The sequence below is a fragment of the Anomaloglossus baeobatrachus genome, chromosome 1, assembly GCF_048569485.1.
Source record: "Anomaloglossus baeobatrachus isolate aAnoBae1 chromosome 1, aAnoBae1.hap1, whole genome shotgun sequence".
Classification (NCBI taxonomy): Eukaryota; Metazoa; Chordata; class Amphibia; order Anura; family Aromobatidae; genus Anomaloglossus; species Anomaloglossus baeobatrachus.
In genome coordinates, this window is record NC_134353.1 from 648,138,675 (window position 1) to 648,152,740 (window position 14,066).

Below are 14,066 nucleotides of genomic sequence, written 5' to 3' on the forward strand. Positions count from 1 at the left end.
GCGAGTGGTCCCTGCATCCGGCAGTGTTTCAGTCAATCTGCCGCAAGTGGGGCACTCCGGACGTGGACCTAATGGCATCCCGTCACAACAACAAGGTTCTGGTTTACGTGGCTCGCTCCCACGATCCTCAGGCCTTTGCAGCGGACGCCTTGGTTCAAGATTGGTCCCAGTTTCGTCTGTCCTACGTGTTTCCCCCTCTAGCTCTCTTGCCCAGAGTTCTGCGCAAGATCAGAATGGAGGGCCGTCGAGTCATCCTCATTGCTCCGGACTGGCCCAGGCGAGCTTGGTACCCAGACCTGCTCCATCTGTCCGTAGAGGTGCCGTGGCATCTTCCGGACCGTCCAGACCTTCTCTCACAAGGTCCGTTTTTCCGCCAGAATTCTGCGGCTCTCAGATTGACGGCGTGGCTCTTGAGTCCTGGATCCTGACGGCTTCTGGTATCCCCCCTGAGGTCATCTCCACTATGACTCGGGCCCGTAAGTCTTCCTCTGTCAAGATCTATCACAGGACTTGGAAAATTTTCCTGTCCTGGTGTCGCTCTTCCGGCCATCCTCCTTGGCCTTTTTCCTTGCCGACCCTTCTGTCCTTTCTACAGTCCTGCCTGCAGCTGGGACTGTCCCTCCACTCTCTCAAGGGACAAGTCTCGGCTCTGTCAGTGCTGTTCCAGCGGCGTATCGCCCGGCTGGCTCAGGTCCGCACCTTCTTGCAGGGCGCGTCTCACATCATTCCGCCTTACCGGCGGCCCTTGGATCCCTGGGATCTCAATTTGGTTCTCACGGTTTTGCAGAAACCCCCCTTTGAACCTCTTAGGGAGGTTTCTTTGTTTCGTCTTTCACAGAAAGTGGTCTTTCTAGTGGCCATAACTTCCCTCAGGAGAGTCTCTGATTTGGCTGCGCTCTCTTCGGAGTCACCTTTTTTGTTTTTTCATCAAGACAAGGTGGTTCTCCGTCCGACTCCGAACTTTCTTCCTAAGGTGGTCTCTCCTTTCCACCTTAACCGGGACATTACCATACCTTCCTTTTGTCCGGCTCCTGTTCATCGCTTTGAAAAAGCGTTGCATACTCTGGATCTGGTGCGTGCTCTCCGGATCTATGTGTCTCGCACCGCTGCTCTTAGGCGGTGCACCCCTCTTTTTGTGCTAACCACAGGTCGGCGTAAGGGCCTCTCTGCTTCTAAGCCGACCTTAGCCCGCTAGATTAGGTCGACCATTTCGGATGCCTACCAGTGTTCTCAGGTGCCTCCCCCGCCGGGGATCAAGGCACACTCGACCAGAGCTGTCGGTGCCTCTTGGGCTTTCAGGCACCAGGCTACGGCTCAGCAGGTCTGTCAGGCTGCCACTTGGACTAGCCTGCATACCTTTTCAAAGCACTACCAAGTGCATGCTCATGCTTCGGCAGATGCGAGCTTGGGCAGACGCATCCTTCAGGCGGCTGTCGCCCATTTGTGAAGTTAGGCTCCGCCTACTTCTTAGTTTTTCTGTTTATTCCCACCCATGGACTGCTTTGAGACGTCCCATGGTCTGGGTCTCCCATAGGAACGATAAAGAAAAAGAGAATTTTGTTTACTTACCGTAAATTCTTTTTCTTATAGTTCCGTATTGGGAGACCCAGCACCCTCCCTGTTGCCTGTTGGCAATTTTCTTGTTCCGCGTGTTATCACCGGCTGTTGTCGTGGACAGAGTCTCCAGTTGTTCCGGTTCTTGCTCTGTTTTTACTTGTGGGTGGCTATTCTCCTTCAGCTTTTGCACTAAACTGGCTAGATCTGGTTCTCCAGGGGGTGTATAAGCTCAGAGGGAGGAGCTACACTTTTGAGTGTAGTACTTTGTGTGTCCTCCGGAGGCAGAAGCTATACACCCATTGTCTGGGTCTCCCAATACGGAACTATAAGAAAAAAAGAATTTACGGTAAGTAAACAAAATTCTCTTTTTATCAAATTGTCCCTCCAGTGAGGAAGGAGACAAACTCTAGCGCCACCTATTGGAAGTAGAAATCCTAAAAGTCAAAAGTGGCTTTTTAAACAAGCCTTTTCATAAGACTTAAGGGGGCTTTACATGCAACGACATCGCTAACGAGATGTCATTGGGGTCACGGAATTTGTGACGCACATCCGGCCTCGTTAGCGACGTCTTTGCGTGTGACCCGTACGAGCAACCGCTAACGATGCAAAATGCTCACCAAATCACTGATTGTTGACACGTCGTCCATTCCCAAAAATCGTTGCTGATTTTGGACGCAGGTTGTTCGTCGTTCATGAGGCAGCACACATCACTACGTGTGACACCCCAGGAACGACGAACAACACCGTACCTGCGTCCTCCAGCAACGAGGTGGGCGTGACTCTCATGCCGCTGCTCTCCGCCCCTCCGCTTCTATTGGACGCCTGCCGTGTGACGTCGCTGTGACGCCGCACGAACCGCCCCCTTAGAAAAGAGGCTGTTTGCCGGCCACAGCGACATCGTTAGGAAGCTAAGTATGTGTGATGGGTACTAGCGATTTTGTGCGCCACGAACAGCGATTTGCCCGTGACGCACAAACGACGGGGGCGGGTGCTTTCACGAGTGACATTGCTAGCGATGTCGCTGCGTGTAAAGCAGTCTTTAGGATTTATTGCCAGATCAGAATTATGGTTTCAAAGCACACTTAAATCAGTAGATGTCAGGAATTTTCCACTAGACATTAACTAAAACTTGTTTTGTTCAATTAAAGAAACTATACTCGCGTCCTAGAGGAGCGTCGCTCCTCTGCTGTCACAGCCGTGTCTCCCGGAATATTGCTAGCATCACCATCTGGCAGGAAAGAGGCGTCATGAAATGGCTTCAGACAGTCAGCGGACACTGAACGGCTGCTGCCTTCCCATTCTGCCTTGGTCAAGTTTCTTGATGGGTTAACTGGTAAACAGAAATGAGTGAGATGTATTTTATAGCGGATAGGTAACCAGTGCAATAGCTGGCATAGGTAGTTGCAACATTGTAATGACTGAACAGAAATACAAGCCTTGTTGCTGCATTCAGGATAGTTTGGACAGGGGGGAGTTTAGTGAGAGGAAGGCTGATTAATAGGAAATTTAAAATCCGATAAGATGAGAATGAATCAGAGCAACAATATTAGTTTTTTCGTTTCCATGCTAAGAAAAAGGCAGATGGTGTAGATATTTTTGAGGTATTGGTAACATGAGCGATGACCTGAAACGGATCTTAAAAACGCCAAAGTGTATTAGTTACAGAACCATTTATGTACTATGAAGTAAGAAGACAACTGTAACATTAAAATTCTATTAGAATGAATACCTAATACATTGTTATAGAGTTTCTGCATTTCAGAAAAGTAATCCTACTTTAGCTCTTGTCCATGGACACCATTTCATTTATCTTTGCTATCGAGCATACGACCTATATCTGCAGATTATTACTAACACACCATTGTCCACCCCTTCTATCTTAGGTTTTTCCTTATGTGTTACCTTTTTGTAAACTTGGCCTGTGGATTACAGACTCTGCTTCGATCTCCAAACTGGCGTCCTCGCTTTCAGTATTACCACTGGTAGGTCTTCCTTTTTCTACAAGATCGCTGTATTTTGTGATATATAAGTTCTGGTCATTTTACTGAAATCTGATGTAGAATTACAGATAACTTAGAGTGTCTGTCGTCAGTCTATGTAAGGGCACCACAGTATGGGGAAAGGTTTACTGTCCCAATAGCCAAAATGACACAAAAGCATTGTACCTTTTGGTTAGGAACAATTAGGTAGTGCACCGGGCACAAAGCTGATGTAGTCAGCATAGTCTATGACAGATCTGGTGAACACTGGCTGATATTCAAAAATCTAATATATGTAATTTAACTATTATTATTTCTTTACAGGACCTTATCTTTTCTGGGTATGGCACTTTGCCTGGCTCTGATGTTCATCTCCTCGTGGTATTACGCTCTCATCTCAATGGTGATTGCAGGAATGATCTACAAGTACATAGAGTATCATGGGTGAGTAGATTTCTCAGTTTTATAAACTTCCCTAGAAATTTGGTTCCTATATTCTTTACCTGAATTGCTCTTAATCCTTATGTCTAGAGCTGAGAAAGAATGGGGAGATGGGATACGAGGACTTTCTCTGAGTGCAGCACGGTTTGCTTTATTGCGGCTGGAGGAAGGACCTCCACATACTAAAAACTGGAGGTAATCAGGTCATCAGTTTATCGTGAAAGATGTAGAAGCGTGATCACACGCGAAGCGGCCATCGTCTGGCTGCATTCTGCAAGCTCCTTGACTTAGCTATGTTTTACAGGAATCCAATAAAGACTGATATATTACTATATTACTCCAGATAGTGAGTGCCACTACATCTTTCTCCCAATTACTATTTTGCCTTCCATTTTATGGACTTAGTAGTTGAGCACCACTGCTGTTTTTGATTTTATGGAAGCTTTCTTGGTTAGCATTAGACTGCATGCCCTGGTTTCACAGAGTGCCAAGTTTTCCCCTACATTTTGCTTGTACTACAGATCACACTCAGTTTAGCTCTGTTGTAGTAAAGTGTGCATGTAATGTATTTTACTTTGATTTTTAATACCATTTTTTCCAACAATCTAGACCTCAGCTGCTTGTTTTGGTTAAGCTAGACTCCGATCTCCATGTTTCCCAGCCACGTCTACTCTCTTTTGCCTCTCAGCTGAAGGCTGGGAAAGGTTTAACCATTGTTGGATCGGTTCTGCTGGGTGATTACTTGGAAAGCTATGCTGAAGCACTGGCAGCGGAGCAGGTATGAGAACCACACGGACCATGTTGCTTCTCTTGTGGTGTTTACAGCATGTTTACTTGTGTTCCCTAGACTAAGCAGATTATCTGGATCACATGAGGTCAATGCAGACTGTTATTCATTCACAATGTGCTTCTGCTACACACACATTTAATATAATATATATGTATGTATATATATCTATCATAGATTGAAAGAAGGCACTAGTTCATCAAATCCAAAATATCCTAATGTGTTGATCCCATAAGATAATTTAAAACTGGGCACACTGAAAGAGCGCTTTTCCCACAGAGCAATGGTACATCACTGGAGTATGCTGCCACCTGCTAATAATTGGGAGTCTTATGGGTAAAATTAAGGGGCTGTGTAGAGCACTGTGACTTCTTCAGAACTGTCCCCATTTACAGTCCCACTTACTGTGACTCAATCCCAAATACTTGAGGCAGGGGACTCTTTCACTTTCCAAGATTGGAAACTGTGCCTTATGCACGCTCCAAAAAAGCAAATGTGAGCTGTTGGCGTATATATGCTCTCTCTTTCGCTCCCTTATTTTTCATTCTCTCGCTGCCTTTATTACTCCCTTTCTCTTTATTATTCTTTTAAACAAGACGGTAATAAGGGGAGATGGAAAAAATAAACCTTAGAGTCAGTTTGCACATGTATAATTATATTATATATATCGTAGATATATAATTATCTTTCATTACAGGCATTGAAGCAGCTGATGGAGCAGGAAAGAGTAAAAGGCTTTTGCCAGGTGGTGGTGGCACAGAAACAAAAAGAAGGTTTATCCCACCTCATCCAGTCTTGTGGTCTCGGGGGAATGAGGCACAACACAGTAATCATGGGTTGGCCGAGTGGGTGGAGGCAGAGTGATGACTCTCGGGCCTGGAAAACCTTCATCAGTAAGAATCAGATTTGCTCTTCTCCATTTAATTAGTGTGAATATTATTCTGTATAAATATAGAACTGCCATGATTTATGTGGCTGTGAAATCCTCCATCTTATGCCTGCTTTTTTCCAGTCACTGTGCGTATCTGTACAGCTGCTCGGCAAGCACTGCTTGTGGCTAAGAACATATCCTTATTCCCCGGCTCGCGGGAGACCCTAGCAGAGGGTAATATTGATGTGTGGTGGGTTGTCCACGATGGAGGCATGCTGATGCTGCTACCTTTCCTCTTGAAACAACACAAGGTAAGATTAGGATAGTCCTTGAATAATTTTAGGTATATACTAAAAGTCCAACTTTTACCATCCATATGCATTATATATTTGCACTAAAACAACTCTTGCGATGTACTGTAAAGGTAAAATGCTTGATGAGATGTTCAAGAATCACCTCTTACGATCCAAAGGAATTTAGTAGAGTTGGTGTGAATGTATTTGCACGTTCTATTCCATTGGTTATGACAGTGGTCTCTGGCTGCTGGACCAGAGCGCTTTTGATAAGCCAGGCCTCGCATGACTCAAATGTGACGTCACACCAGGTCAGATAATCTAAAGAAGAGCATTAGCTGCCAGCAGATAAGAGGTGGTAGGTCCCTCCCATCCATTGGTCTCAGACCACTGTCTTTGCCTATAGAATCGTATGTATATTGTGTATATATATGTGTATCGATTCACACCAACCCTAGTATTTAGTGCAATAATTTTACAACTCTAACCTTTGTCTCCTCTTTGTATGGCGCGACCAGGTGTGGCGCAAATGCAAGATGCGCATTTTTACCGTAGCGCAAATGGAAGATAACAGCATTCAGATGAAGAAAGATTTAGCCACCTTCCTCTACCATCTACGCATTCAGGCCGAAGTGGAGGTAGTGGAGATGGTAAGAAAGAAATATAACAAAATCTAGTGGCGGGAATCCTGAAGAATATCTAATCAGAATAAACCCTCTGTATTCCACAGCATGACAGTGACATTTCAGCCTATACCTATGAGCGGACACTTATGATGGAGCAAAGATCACAGATGCTACGGCAGATGCGACTTTCCAAAACGGACAGAGAACGAGAGGTGGGAATGTTTTGTAGCCATGTCACGTCCTCAGCTGCTGTAGAATTTTAGGACCTGATTTTTGTAATGCAATTTAAAAAGATACATCCGGATACAATTGAGAAGATAGGGAAATATGAAATTAGGATGAAATACAATATCCACAAAGTGTTCAGTTAGAGCTGCAGGTCCGGCAGCCAGGATTCATATCATCTGGAGTGATAAAGATAAGAGGATGAGATTATAGTAGTAATGTTATTGTATTGAAGCAAATGTAGCAGTTATGATAATCAATTAGTGCCGTAAGCATGCAGTGTAATGACCAGGCATATTAACATCGGACATGACTAGTGTGAGCTTTGTTCCAACCAAAAGTACAAACAAACAAAAGTGGCAATAAAATAGGTACCATAAAAGTATTGGGAATATCAAACTCCCTGTGTTAGTATCCAGATGGGGACTACAGGCTTCTGGTCCATTAAAATGTATGTGGGCATATTGTGTGTCTGTGGCCAAAAAACGCTCATGTAGATCTGATGTGCAAGAGATCCTTATACTTACATATGCTTTTAGGCCCAATTAGTGAAAGACAGAAATTCTATGCTACGTCTGACTAGTGTGGGCTCCGATGATGACGATGAAACAGATGCAGCCCCAGATAGAGTACATATGACGTGGACCAAGGATAAACATCAATCTGTACGTGTAGCCCAAGCCAAGCAGATGCCAAGTTTTCAAGACTTACTCAGCATGCGCCCGTAAGAATCTGAACACATTACTTGATTTATTCAGCCTTCTTGAGCAGCCGTCGCATTCATATTTTTCTTTATAAATCAATAGTACAAGTATGGCTAAGAAACTGTTTAAGATATCTCATCAGAGCAACCTTCTTGTTCATCCTCCTGGACTGATCTTTCACTCTGTAAATTCTATATTCAATAGTGAAATCTATATTCAATGAAGATGAATGATCACCTTACTGAGCTAGATGAGAGTTGCTGCCGATAAGATTCTATGGAGAACGGGGGGGGGGGGGAGGGTTGGGTGGGCACTAGAGGCTGACATTCACCTGTCAGTTCACCAGACACGACAGCTACACTTCTAGGATTGGCCTAACTACAGCTGACTTTGATATTTTTTATCTTTTATCTTTTTTCCAGGGATCAGTCAAATGTCCGGCGCATGCATACGGCTGTCAAGTTAAATGAAGTCATTGTCAACAAGTCTCATGATGCTAAACTGGTTCTGCTAAATATGCCAGGACCCCCACGCAACCCTCAGGGTGATGAAAACTGTATCCTTTACCTACGAAAAAGTGTGCATTCATGACAACGGACAAAATGGTCCTCATTTATAAGAACCAGTGCAGACAAAAAGTCTAGGACTAGCACAAAGCAACAAAGTCAGGTTAATATTTGTATTTACTATCCTGGACTATAACGCCATGTGCACACATTGAGTATTTGGTGAGTTTTTTACCTCAGTATGTGTAAGCCCAAACCAGCAGTGGAACAATCAGACGCAAAGTATAATAGAAACACGGGAACCACTTCTGTATTTCTTACCCACTCCTGGTTTTGGCTTAAAAATACTGAGGTAAAAAAACTCACCAAATACTGAACATGTGCATGTGGCTTTAAGCTACTGATATCCCGTATTCCAAGTAACCAAGATATACATTAAGGTCATGTGCACACGTTGACTATTTGGTGATTTTTTTTTTTACCTCAGTATTTGTAAGCCAAAACCAGAAGTGGAACAATCAGAGGAAAAGTATAATAGTTCTCCCGTTATCCCTCCTGCCCTTTTTTTTTTTTTTTTTTTTTCCCCACTCCTGGTTTTGTCTTACAAATACTGAACATGTGAACATGGCCTTAGAGCGGTCTGGTTCCTGTGGACATCACTACTATTTGTATCAGTTCTAGTTTTCAGAAGATGCAATATTCATAAAGTGAGAGAAGGGACGCCTCAAATTGTGTAGCACACCATGGCCCCATTGATCAAACTGCTGGAATTCTGGTGTAAAACACTTTAAAAAGTCACAATTTTTTGCGCTGTGCAAAACAAAATAGCTCTGTGGCCTAATTAGAAGACATATGTGTCAGCCCTTAACCTATACATAAAACATAATGACACCTTAACGCAGGAAATTGTTTTGAGCATAAGGTCTTAAATTTAGCTCACAGAACCAAGGGTGACACCGGACCAAGGAGGAGCTCTGATAACAGAAGAACATTAGAAAGTGATATAGGGGACACATCTAAACATTTCTTTATTAACAGCCCCATTGAAATGTCAAAAATGCTTATAAAAATTATTTCAAGAGTCAACTTGTGTATATTCTGTACCCATCTGCATCATTTAATATTGAAATGATTTTGTATGGGCTTATAACTAAAGGTCACATAATGGGGTTGCGCTGCTGTACCATACAGCCTATGGACAGAAGTGACATTGTTTCTGTGGAGAAAAAAAAAATACTGCTGAAAGGGACCCTGCCACTGCAAGTAGCATGGAGTACTTTCTCCCTCCTTACAAAGAACTATGTTTTCGGTCAGATGGCCTACTAGCATATGGGGTAATCCTCGCCAAGCAGGATGGTGGGGATGGAGTGGGGGCAGGGGGGGAGGTAATTTGCGCAATTGACGCCAGTCCCCGAGCCTGGAACTTTCGAAAGTTATGATGTCTTAGTGGAAGGGTCTATTTCTAGCACCAGATGCTTAAACATACAACGAAAAACCTTTAGTATCGCAGTATTAAAAAATACGGCACCGGCATAATTCTCTGATGCGTTTCAAGCCAGATTGTTACTGATACATAAATATAGTATTGCAAGTCCAACCCCACGCATAGGAGCAGTGTACCTACAAGCCAATTTTATAACAAGTGGTGAAGAACATTGGATTGGGGTGAGTTGAACTGTAAAAATCTCTCTACTTTTTTTTTTAAGTCCTGGCTTGTCTACAATAATATAGTGTAAAGCGGGCTTTACACGCTGCAACATCGCTCAAGCGATCTCGTTGGGGTCACGGAATTTGTGACACACATCCGGTTGCTTTAGTGATGCCGTTGCGTGTGACACCTATGAGCGATTTTGCATCGTCGCAAAAACGTGCAAAATCTCTCATCGGTGACACGAGGGTTCTTTCTCAAATATCATTACTGCAGCAGTAACGAAGTTGTTCCTCGTTCCTGCGGCAGCATACATCGCTCCGTGTGACACCGCAGGAGCGAGGAACATCTCCTTACCTGCCTCCCGGCCGCAATTGAGGAAGGAAGAAGGTGGGCGGGATGTTCGTCCCGCTCATCTCCGCCCCTCCGCTTCTATTGGGCAGCAGTTCAGGGACGCTGCTGTGACTTCGCTGTGACACTGAACGAACCGCCCCCTTAGAAAGGAGGCGGTTCGCCGGTCACAGCGACGTCGCAGGGCAGTTAAGTAATGTGACGGGTCTGGGCGATATTGTGCACTACGGGCAGCGATTTGCCCATGTCGCACAACCGATGGGGGCGGGTACCCACGCTAGCGATATCGGTCACGATATCGCAGCGTTTATAGCGACCTTAAAACATAGGGAAAATCATAATTCTGCTTCAATTTGAACCAAAAATTCACATACACTGATTGAATAGGGCCTGGCTAAGGCTGCTTTCACACATCCGGTTTTTGCAGTGTGGCTCAAAAACCTATGCAATGGATGCGGCGAAAAACCGGATCTGTTACATACGTTTTTCCATGCGGCCCGTCCGTTTTTTTTGACGGATGCGGCTTGATACTGAGCATGCGGTTTTTGCCGCAGGACGCCGCACCCGGCGTCCATAAGCTTGCACTGTAAATTGCGCCGCATCGTGCCAGATCCGGCGCGATGCGTTTTTCGCCGCACAAAAAAAAAATGCCAGGCAACGTTCCATCCGGCCGCCGCATGGGCTAAATATGCCGCATCCGGCAAAAAACGGACGCATGGCCATGCGGCACAATACGACGCTAATGCAAGTCTATGCGGAAAAAAACGCAACCGGCGGCAAAAAAAACCTGTTGCGCTTTTTTCTGCAAAGCGCCATATTGTGCCGCTCAGCAAAAACCGGATTTGTGAAAGCAGCCTTAGACAAGTCTTAAAATGGAGCAAAATTTTGGCATAAAATTATATTCTGACTAATGACTAATTCCGAAGCATGAGCATGCACTTGGTAGTGCTTTGAAAAGGTATGCAGACTAGTCCAAGTGGCAGCCTGACAGACCTGCTGAGCCGTAGCCTGGTGCCTGAAAGCCCAAGAGGCACCGACAGCTCTGGTCGAGTGTGCCTTGATCCCCGGCGGGGGAGACACCTGAGTACACTGGTAGGCATCGGAAATGGCCGACCTAATCCAACGAGCTAAGGTCGGCTTAGAAGCCGAGAGGCCCTTACGCCGACCTGTGGTTAGCACAAAAAGAGAGGTGCACCGCCTAAGCGCAGCGGTGCGAGACACATAGATCCGGAGCGCCCGCACCAGATCCAGAGTATGCAACGCTTTTTCAAAGCGATGAACAGGAGCCGGACAAAAGGAAGGCAGGGAAATGTCCTGGTTAAGGTGGAAAGGAGAAACCACCTTAGGGAGAAAGTCCGGAGTCGGACGGAGAACCACCTTGTCTTGATGAAAAACCAAAAAAGGTGACTCCGAAGAGAGCGCAGCCAAATCAGAGACTCTCCTGAGGGAAGTCATGGCCACTAGAAAAACCACTTTCTGTGAAAGACGAGACAAAGAAACCTCCCTAAGAGGCTCAAAGGGGGGTTTCTGCAAGGCCGTGAGGACCAGATTGAGGTCCCAGGGATCCAAGGGCCGCCGGTAAGGCGGAATCACGTGAGACGCGCCCTGCATGAAGGTGCGCACCTGAGCCAGCCGGGCGATACGCCGCTGGAACAACACTGACAGAGACTTGTCCCTTGAGGGAATTGAGGGATAGTCCTAGCTGCAGACCGGACTGTAGAAAGGACAGAAGGGTCGGCAAGGAAAAAGGCCAAGGAGCATGGCCGGAAGAGCGACACCAGGACAGGAAAATTCTCCAGGTCCTGTGATAGATTTTGGCCGAGGAAGACTTCCGAGCCCGAGTCATAGTGGAGATGACTTCAGGAGGAATACCAGAAGCCGTCAGAATCCAGGACTCAAGAGCCACGCCGTCAATCTGAGAGCCGCAGAATTCTGGCGGAAAAACGGACCTTGTGAGAGAAGGTCTGGACGGTCCGGAAGATGCCACGGCACCTCTACGGACAGATGGAGCAGGTCTGGGTACCAAGCTCGCCTGGGCCAGTCCGGAGCAATGAGGATGACCCGACGGCCCTCCATTCTGATCTTGCGCAAAACTCTGGTCCCAGTTTCGTCTGTCCTACGTGTTTCCCCCTCTAGCTCTCTTGCCCAATCTTGAACCAGAGCGTCCGCTGCAAAGGCCTGAGGATCGTGGGAGTGAGCCACGTAAACCGGAACCTTGTTGTTGTGCCGGGATGCCATTAGATCCACTTCCGGAGTGCCCCACTTGCGGCAGATTGACCGAAACACTGCTGGATGCAGGAACCACTCGCCACTGTCCACGGTTTGACGGCTGAGATAATCTGCTTCCCAGTTTTCCACGCCTGGGATGTGGACTGCAGATATGGTGGACTTGGAGTCCTCCGTCCATTGAAGGATGCGTTGAACCTCCAACATTGCCAGGCGGCTGCGTGTCCCGCCTTGGTGATTGATGTAGGCAACCGCTGTCGCGTTGTCTGACTGGACTCGGATGTGCTTGCCCGCCAAAAGGTGGTGAAAGGCTAGGAGAGCTAGAAGCACAGCTCTGGTTTCCAGCACATTGATCGAGAGGGCTGATTCGGACGGAGTCCAAGTGCCCTGTGCTCCCCAGCCGGATAGACTGGCATCCGTGGTGAGGATCACCCAGGACGGGGCCAGGAAGGAGCGTCCCTGAGACAGAGAGAGGGGCCGAAGCCACCACTGAAGGGAGCCCCTGGTCTGTGGCGACAGAGCCACTAGCCTGTGCAAGGAGGAAGTTCGCCTGTCCCAACAGCGGAGAATGTCCAGCTGCAGAGGACGCAGATGGAACTGGGCAAAGGGAACAGCCTCCATTGACGCCACCATCTGACCCAGCACCTGCATTAGGTGCCTGATGGAATGACGGCGGGGCCTCAGCAGAGAGTGCACCGCCAGATGGAGGGACTGCTGTTTGACTAAGGGCAGCTTCACAAGTGCCGGCAGAGTCTCGAATTGCATCCCTAGGTACGTGAGCCTCTGGGTCGGAGTCAGAGTGGATTTGGGCAGATTGACAAGCCACCCGAATTGGGCTAGAGTGGCGAGAGTGAGCGAGACACTCCGCTGACAGTCTGCGCTGGATGAAGCCTTGACTAGAAGGTCATCCAGGTAAGGAATCACTGCCAACCCCTGGAGGTGCAGAACCGCAACCACTGCTGCCATGACCTTGGTGAATACCCGAGGGGCCGTGGCTAACCCGAAGGGGAGAGCCATGAATTGGAAATGTTCCTCTCTGATTGCAAAACGTAGCCAACGCTGGTGTGAAACTGCAATTGGCACATGCAGATAGGCATCTCTGATGTCGATGGATGCCAGGAAATCTCCTTGGGTCATTGAGGCAATGACTGAACGCAGAGACTCCATGCGAAAATGCCGCACCTGAACATGCTCGTTGAGAAGCTCGAGATCCAGGATGGGCCGGAAGGAACCGTCCTTTTTGGGGACTAGGAAGAGATTTGAGTAGAAACCTCTGAACCGTTCCCGGGCGGGAACTGGTACAATTACTCCGTTGGCCTGCAAGGATGCCACGGCCTGAGAGAAGGCGGCGACCTTGGAGCAGGGGGTTGTTGACAGAAAAAATCTGTTTGGCGGGCTGGAAGAGAATTCTATCCTGTAGCCGTGGGAGATGATATCCCGCACCCACTGATCGGAGATGTGTTGAAACCACACGTCGCCAAAGTGGGAGAGCCTGCCACCGACTAAGGACGTTGCTGGTGCGGCCAGATAGGCAGCCTCCTCTTGACTTAGTGGCAGCAGCTCCTGCGGTCTTCTGTGGACGCACCTTTGTGCGCCAGTTGGGTTTTTGGTCCTTGGCTGAGTTAGTGGACGAGGCCGAGGGCTTAGAGGATGACCAGTTGGAGGAACGAAAGGAACGAAACCTCGACTGGTTCCTACCCTGGGCAGGTTTCCTGGTTTTAGTTTGTGGCATGGAAGTACTCTTCCCGCCAGTAGCTTCCTTAATAATTTCATCCAGTTGTTCCCCGAATAGCCTGGATCCAGCAAAAGGGAGCCCAGCAAGGTACTTCTTTGAAGAAGCATCTGCCTTCCA

General features: G+C 47.1%; 1 protein-coding gene across 4 annotated transcripts in view; it reads left to right on the forward strand.

The window, feature by feature from the left end:
* SLC12A6 (solute carrier family 12 member 6) overlaps nt 1-14,066 on the forward strand; it is an 88,016-nt gene that overhangs the window by 63,494 nt on the left and 10,456 nt on the right. For all 4 annotated transcript variants that reach the window (XM_075319796.1, XM_075319812.1, XM_075319803.1 and 1 more), the window contains 10 exons: nt 3,441-3,539; nt 3,861-3,980; nt 4,068-4,172; nt 4,587-4,755; nt 5,462-5,657; nt 5,777-5,946; nt 6,447-6,578; nt 6,659-6,766; nt 7,319-7,503; nt 7,906-8,039. In XM_075319796.1, the coding sequence (XP_075175911.1) occupies nt 3,441-3,539; nt 3,861-3,980; nt 4,068-4,172; nt 4,587-4,755; nt 5,462-5,657; nt 5,777-5,946; nt 6,447-6,578; nt 6,659-6,766; nt 7,319-7,503; nt 7,906-8,039 (1,418 nt within the window). The remainder of the gene's footprint in view (nt 1-3,440; nt 3,540-3,860; nt 3,981-4,067; nt 4,173-4,586; nt 4,756-5,461; nt 5,658-5,776; nt 5,947-6,446; nt 6,579-6,658; nt 6,767-7,318; nt 7,504-7,905; nt 8,040-14,066) is intronic.